The 7,875-nt window shown below is 37.5% G+C and overlaps 1 protein-coding gene across 1 annotated transcript; it reads right to left on the bottom strand.

The window, feature by feature from the left end:
• Positions 1 to 3,387: 3,387 nt before the first annotated feature.
• LOC139703637 (ras-related protein Rab-12-like) lies at positions 3,388 to 5,280 on the bottom strand. Its single transcript, XM_071607118.1, has 3 exons — positions 5,199 to 5,280; positions 4,402 to 4,936; positions 3,388 to 4,210 (listed from the first exon to the last, which is right to left on the bottom strand). The coding sequence occupies exons 1-3, from the start codon at positions 5,278 to 5,280 to the stop codon at positions 3,766 to 3,768; spliced, it is 1,062 nt and encodes a 353-aa protein (XP_071463219.1). The 3' UTR covers positions 3,388 to 3,765.
• Between the last annotated feature and the right edge of the window lie 2,595 nt (positions 5,281 to 7,875).

The raw sequence follows: 7,875 nt of genomic DNA on the forward strand, positions 1-7,875 counted from the left end.
CTTTTTAATAATACCAAAGAATATTTTATATTTTGAAATAACATAGTAATCTTTTTCTTCATAAGGATTTTAAATATCCTTTTATAAATTGGGTTTGTATTTGACTTTATAATGTATTATTTCTTCTTCTTTTGTGTGTGCATTTTTTTGTGCATTATAGTTTTGCGTACTAGTGGGACTCATTGTAACATATTCACACATGCACACACTATAACAATATAATTGTCCAATATCATTCCTCAGCATTTCCCTTTTTCTTCACCTCCTCCCTCCCCCTCAAACTTTACTTATCTCATTTCTACTTTTAGGAGACTCCTTATCTTTTCTTTCTTTTCTCTGTCTACTTCCACTTATACACTTGACCTTCTGAGTTTGACTTATTTTACTTAACATAATGATCTCAAGTTTCATTCACTTTCCTGAAAATGACACAATTTCATTGTTCTTCATGGCTAACTGAAACCTCATTGTATACATTCAACACATTTTCTTTATCCATTCATCTGTCAATGAACACCTAAGCTGGTTCATAGTTGGAAGCTGTTTTGAATTGTGCTGCTATAAACATGGGTCTGCATGTATCCCTGTAGTCTGACGACTTTAATTCTTTATAAATACTGGGGAGTGGTATTGCTGGGTCAAATGGTGGCTCCATGCCCAGTCTTTCATGGAACCTCCATACTGACTCCCATAGTTGTTGTACTAATTTACAGTCCCACCAACAGTGTAAAAGTGTTTCTTTCCCCACTTCCTCTCCAACATTTATTATTATTTGAACTCTGCATAATTCCTCTGTGTATCTCACCTACAGGAATGTCTTTAGGTTATTTGAACATCTCTATCAGGTTTCTGAATGCTCAAGTCTTCAACTGTCTATGTGTGGAATACCTTTCCATTCATCCGTGCCTACTGTGACTTCTTTCTGCAGTGTTTTGTAGATTTCTGTACACCAGTCTGTCGCCTCCTTGTCCAAGTTAATTCCTGAATGTTTTAATGTCATGTTCTTGATTATTAATAGAGTTGCTTCCTTAGGGTCCATTTACAGACCCCACCTAAGTGGTTTGAAGCCAAGCTGTACCCACCGCCTTTGGCCTGAGTGAAGCGAGCCTTTCTCATGTCACTGTGGAGATGAAGCAGCTGGTTTCCCATCTCACTGAGCACCAATCCAACACCCACAGCTGCTGGCCAGCACCACAGTGAGGTATATAAGTGCCCCCTTTGCTGAGTTTTCTTTACATTAGCCAGTTCCCTGAGAAAGCCTAAAGATAACACCCATGGACCTTGATGAAGGCAGAGTCCTATGGTTTCTCTCCCCAAACTTAACTCTTTCTCCCTGTCACCTCCAACTCTCAGTTGTCACCTCTGACACCTCTGGGATGTGAGCGTAGGAGAGCAGTACATTTCTTCTGTGTAGTGCGCTGGGCTTTTGCTTCCTCCTCTTCCCTCTGTCTGACACACCTGAACCTGATGTTGCCCAGTCAGAGCTCCTCCAGGGAGTGCCCACCTTGGCCTCTGGCCACTATCAAGGGAGAGACCTCAAATCCACATTGGAAGGAAATCAGAGCAAAAGACAATCATATTTATTCTTTTTGGTGCTACTACCAATGGAATTTTTTCTTTATCTCTTCCAATTGCTCATGGTTATGTTATAGAAATCACTTGTCTTTTTTCTATGGTTTTGTATTCTGCATCTTAGTTGCACTCATTTATTAATTATAGCAGTTTATTGGGGAAACTTCATGATTTTTTTTAAACAGATAAGATCATGCTATTGGTAAATTGAGATAATTTTACTTTGTCAGTTATTTTGTCAGATGTCTTTTGTAAAACTTTTTTTTAGTTGTAGGTGGACACAATACCTTAATTTTATTTACTCATTTTTTTTTTTTATGTAGTGCTGTACTTGTACAGTGCCTCACATGTACAAGGCAAGCGCTCTACCACTGAGCTTGTCAGATGTCTTTTATTTTTTTAAAATTTAATTCATTATTTTGGCTGTGACATACAATACTTCATTAAATAAAAGTAGTGAAAGCAGGAATTTTTTTTGTTCTGATCTTAGAAAGAAACTTTCAGACATTCATCATTGGTCATTGTCTTTGCCTTGAGATTTACTGTAAGACTCTGACTATTTAGAGGTAGTTTCCTTTTTACTATTCATTCTATTCAAATTCTTTCCCTGTTCCCAATGTTTCCCTAAGTGGATTCCCATTTCCTTCAATTTCCAGTTTAATATCCTATCATGAAACTATACTGAGTTTTACAGAGTGCCTCTTCTCTACCAGTGGAGAGGATCATCAGTGATTTATCTCCCTTATTCCTGCTAGCGTGTATTTGACATGATAGATTATGTTTGTGTGTGTACATTGAAACTCTCTTGCTTTTTGGGATAAGTACCAGTTATTTATGCTGTATAACACTTTCAGTGTGCTGTTAAACTCTGTTAGACAGTACATTTCAATGTTTTATTCGTACAATCTAGTTATTCATATGTTTGGGTTTATTATGACACAGTCATACAAGCATGGAACATAATTTACTCTAACCCAGTCCCCAGTGCCTCCTCTTTCCCTCCTCTTCTCCCACCCTAGTTCCCCTTCCTCTCCTCTTCTGATGCTCCTTCTATTTAAGTATCTTTTTTTTTTCATAAATACAAAATTTTATTTGCACTTCATTAGTGTAGAAAGACCACAATGCTTCTCATACCACAACACTCAGGACACGCCAAGTTATTCAAATACATACTTACTTATTTACCTTGACTAAACACAACAGTGCAGTTTAATAAAAGATATACCAAAGATAGAGTTCACAAATTCATTATCAGACAAAGAAAAAAAAAATTGAAAAAAACCAACCAACCAAACAAACAAAAAAACCCCAACAAATATTGAATACAGTCTATGCTTAATAGGAGTAGGCTTCACCATAAAGGGGAAAAGTTTTATCATTACAAAGATACAGGATGTTTAGGCTAATACATGTATGTTCTTTGATATAATAAAATGAATCTCTTTAAAATTCCTTTAAACAGGATTTGTTTAGGACAGCAGCGTTGTTTTAAAATATTTTTTTCTATAGTTTCAAAACACTTCTTTATTGAATTTTTGTCTTTCTTAAAAGCATAGGATACATCTATCAGGAAACCATGAGAGATTCTGTGGCCTCAGGACCAAGTCAAGTCCAACCCTCTAGCTAGGAATATCCTATCATTACAGAACATTAATAAATAACCTTCAACAACAGCTATGAGTGGAGCTTTGCTTTGTGGCAGAAACACTCCAAAGATGCTACATCTGGGGAAATGTCTTGTAAATAAAGAAAAAAGCACTTAACGTAGCTTTTTTTTTTTCCTCAAAAAGTCTTTAGTTTTACATTTTTTCTTTAAAACAGTAAGCAAAGCACCACATTCTCTCTTCTTATCAGAATATCTTCTGTCCTCATAGTATAATTAACAAGGACAATTATATTATTTAAGAAACATTATACTTTTCTTCTCTCCCATTCTTCATATTAGAAGTACTATGTTTCCCAGTGTATGTACACTAGACACTGGGGCTATGAATGAAATATAATTTGGAGGGAAATATGTAATTTATAACCCAAACTTACCCAGGATTGCATATTTGCATATTTACAAGTTAGTGTATAGCTCTGACTTGGAATACAAAGTGCGAAAGGAAATTGTCAAAATGATTGTAGTGCAGAATAGAATGTTTTTTCCCCTTTTCAGGAATCATTTCCACCTTGTTTCAAAGTAGCAAATCAACATCGGACCTGCGGTCTTGGTGGAGGCAATTCTGGCGGGATTTCAGGTTCTGGTTGTAATGAGAGAATGCTATTGGACAACTCATTCCTTAAAATATCCAGAGGCATCTTTTTCAGAATATCGTCAACAAGTTTCAGAAATATCTCGTCCACATTGAAGTTGTCCTTAGCACTTGCTTCACAGAACCGCATCCCAGTTATCTGCTGTGCAAACTTTTCACCTTGCTGTCTGGTGATTTCTCTGTCCGATTCACAGTCCAATTTATTTCCAACTAAGAGAAGTTCAGCGTCTTCTGAAACATACTTATCAATCATCTTCATCCATTTTGGCAAATCATCAAACGTCTCCTTCTTAGTGATATCATATACTAATATGATCCCCTTGGCACTTCTGTAATAAGCTGAGGTAATGCTGTTCAATCTCTCCTGACCTGCTGTGTCCCTCAGATACTCGGAAGGCGACCAATGCTGGCTCAGCTCCAGCAGTGCCCCAGACAGGGACATGGATGAAGGATGGAGACATGGCACTAACATTCAAGCGTTAGATGACCGGCGATGCCACAGATGAAGCAGCGATTAACGAAGATGAAAGCAAACACACACAGATGGTGGACAGTCAGAGCTGAGGGTAACCAGATCTGCAATCGAATTTTCTTTCCTCTTAGCTCTACAGTTTTGATTTTAAAGTCAACACCCACGGTGGACTTGCAGGCCTCGCAGAAGGTGTCGTCGGTGAAACGCTCCATTAGGCTGGTCTTTCCCACACCGCGGGAGCCGATGATGATGACCTGCAGCTTGAAGTCCGCCGGCCTGGGGGGCTGTTTCCTCCGACGCTCCTGGCCGCCGGTCAGCACCGCGAAGTCCGCGCCCAGGCCGCCGCCGCCGCCGCCGCCCCCGGCCCGCCTCTGCAGCGCGGCACCCGGATCCATGCAAGCATACGGCTCGCGCTCGGCCAGCCGCCCGCCCGCCTCGCGGCCGCGCGCCCCAGGCCCCGGCGCCCCCTTGGCCTCCGCCGCGCGCGGGGCCTCGGCCCCGAGCTCGGCGTCCGCCCACTCGAGCGGCCCCGGCGGCCCGCGGGCTCCGCGCTGCAGCTGCGCCGCCGGCCGGATTCCCGCGCCCCGCTCCCCGCCGCCGCCGCCGCCGCCGCCGCCGCTGCCGCCAGGTGAGCCTATTTAAGTATCTTTTAAATTGATCTCCATAGATACCCATAAAGTTAGAATTCACTGATATATATGTAGATAGAACAATTTGATCAATTCATTCCACCATTCCTTTTTCTCCCATCATTCTTCCCTTTTCCTCAGTTCCCTTCCTCTATTCCACAGATTTCCCTGCTTTGTTGTTGGGATTTCTTCCCTTTTTCCTAGTGTTGCTCTGCCACACATGAAGGAAAGCACTCAACCCTTGATTTCTGAGTCTGTCTTCTTCACTTAGCATGATGTTCACTAGTTCCATCCATTTTCCTGAAAGGGCCATGATCTCATTCCTCTTTATGGCTGCGTCAAACCCCATTGTGTGTTTGTACTGCATTTTCTTAATCCTTCATCTACTGACAGGCTTCTGGGCTAGACCATGACTGGCCAGAGTGTAAACACTGATGAGCCTGTTTCACTGTAGTATGCTGATTTTACTTCTTTTGGATCAATACCAAGGAGTATTATTTTAAAAATACTCACCAGGGATATCTGTTTTTGTGTTTAATATTCTATTTTTATCTTTGGCTTTGGTATGAAGTAACGCTAGTCTCAAAAAATGAGTTAGGATATATTTTCTATCTTTTATTCTTTAAGGGTTTTGTAAAAGTTATTATTTTTTATGGTACTGGGTTTGAACCCAGGCAGTTTATCACTGAGATCCATCCTCAGGTTTTTAATTTTCTTTCTTTTTTTTTTTTTTAAGATAAAGTCTTGCTGTTTTGCTGAGCTTGGTGTCATTCTTTTAAACTTTTGAAGAATCAAATCTACATTTCTTTGATTTTTTATTATATTTTTTTATTTTGTTTTCCTTTTCTTTTATCTCTAATTACTCCATTCACTGCTAACTTTGCTTCTAATTTGTTTTGCTTGTTCTATGTCTTCAATGTGTAAAATTAAATGATTGATGTGAAGTCTTTCTTTTTTTTGAGTGTCAGTATTTTCAAATACAATTCTCCTTTTCCACTGGACTCACTGCATCCCTTCAGTTTTGGTGTGTTCTGCTTTTATTTTCATTTTTATAAATAAATTTTCTGATACCAATGGCAATTTCTTCCTTAACTGCCTATTTTCTCATGAGACAATGTTAATTTACACGTTTGTGTATTTACCATTTTTATTCTGTATTTTTCATGAGTTGCGACCCACTGAGTACTTCAAGTGTATCCCTTTCCTATCACTGGTGGAGTGATGTATATAGTAGGTCTATTGGTCCAGGTGGTATGTAGTGATGTTTTAGTTTTCTGTTTTCTTATCTGTTCTCTATTGTAGCTACTAAATAAATAGTAAAATACAGTTGTGTATTGTAGTAAATACAGTTGTGTATATAGTAATAGTAAATACAGTTGTGTATTGTAGTATATAAATACTAGTTCAGAGCTGTCTCTTCCTTTCTTTTTTGCTATTTTTCTAAAATTATTATGAAGCTCTGATATCTGGTGAAAATGTGCTAATGATTGTTAATCCCACATATGCATAATCTTTTATCATTATGTAATGGCCATTGTATTTTTAAAAGCTTTTGACTTTGAATTAATTTGCATTCTAATATTGTTATAGCATGCTCATCTCTTTCAGTTGCTGTTCATATGGAATGCATTTCTTCATCCTTTTGATTTTAGCCTATGTTTGTACTAAAATCTGAGTTAATACTCTAGGAGACAGAAAAATGTTGTAAGATTTTTTAAAATATAATTTGCTCACCAGGTGCGGTGACACTCACCTGTAATTTCAGCTGCTCAGGAGACAGAGGCAGGAGCATCTAGAGTCCAAAGCCAGCTTCCGCAAAAATGAGGCACTAAGAAACTCATTGAGACCCTGTCTCTAAATCAAATACAAAATAGGGCTGGGGATGTGGCTCATGGTTGAGTGCCCCTTAGTTCAATCCCTGGTACCAAAAAAAAAAAAAAATCCAATTTGCTAATGTGTGCATTTTGATTGGAAAATCAAATCCAGTTACATTTAATGATGTTAGTGATGGAGGACTTCTTCTTGTCAGTTGTTGTTTTCTATGTGTCTTGGAGCTCGTTTCATTCTTATTCATTTCTTTATTGATGCCCTTTGTGTTTGATTATTTTTTTTCTAGTGATGTTTTGATTCACTTTTCATTTGTACTAATGATATATAAATACATGTTTTGTGTGAGTGTGTGCATGTCTGGTTAACTTGGAAATGACATCTATCAACCTAAGTTTATCTTGGTTCATAACACTTTGCTTTAAAAAATACCAAATTTGATCATGCACAAAATTTCTACTTTCTTAGATTTGAACTTACACAGTACATTATTGATGTCACACATTGTGTATTAATATGTTGTCTATCAATTAATAACCTAAAATCATTTGGATTTTTTTCTTCTAAACAATAAAGAAAGTTAAATGTGGAGTATGAACTGAAAAAAAATCAATAGCTTTTATATTTTCTTTTACCAGAGAACTTTATTTTTATATGACTACATATCACTTTCTAATGTCATTTTTACTTTAATTTAATCATTTCATGTATAGTGATAATTAACTTGCTTAGTTTTTATTGTTTCTGGAATATCATTATTTCTCTCTTATTTTAAAGGGTAGTTTTGTGATATGTAAAATACTCAACTGATAGTTTTTCTTTTCCAATGCTAAATATATCAAACTTCTGTTCCATAGCATGCAAAGTTTCTTCTGAGAGACTGACCAGTAGTATTCTTGAGGATTAGTTTGATGTGATGCCTTTCAATATTTTCTTTGCCTTTGAATTAGAAACTTTGATAGTTATGACTCTTTGTCTTCATTTATTTGGATTTATCTTATTTGGAGTACACCAAGTATTGGATTTGCAGATATATTTGCATATATATTTATTTAAGTATATAAAGTTTTTGTATGTTTTTACAAAAGGTCTTACAATTTTTCTCCGCAAGCTGACA

Source organism: Marmota flaviventris (genome assembly GCF_047511675.1).
Source record: "Marmota flaviventris isolate mMarFla1 chromosome 5 unlocalized genomic scaffold, mMarFla1.hap1 SUPER_5_unloc_1, whole genome shotgun sequence".
NCBI lineage: Eukaryota > Metazoa > Chordata > Mammalia > Rodentia > Sciuridae > Marmota > Marmota flaviventris.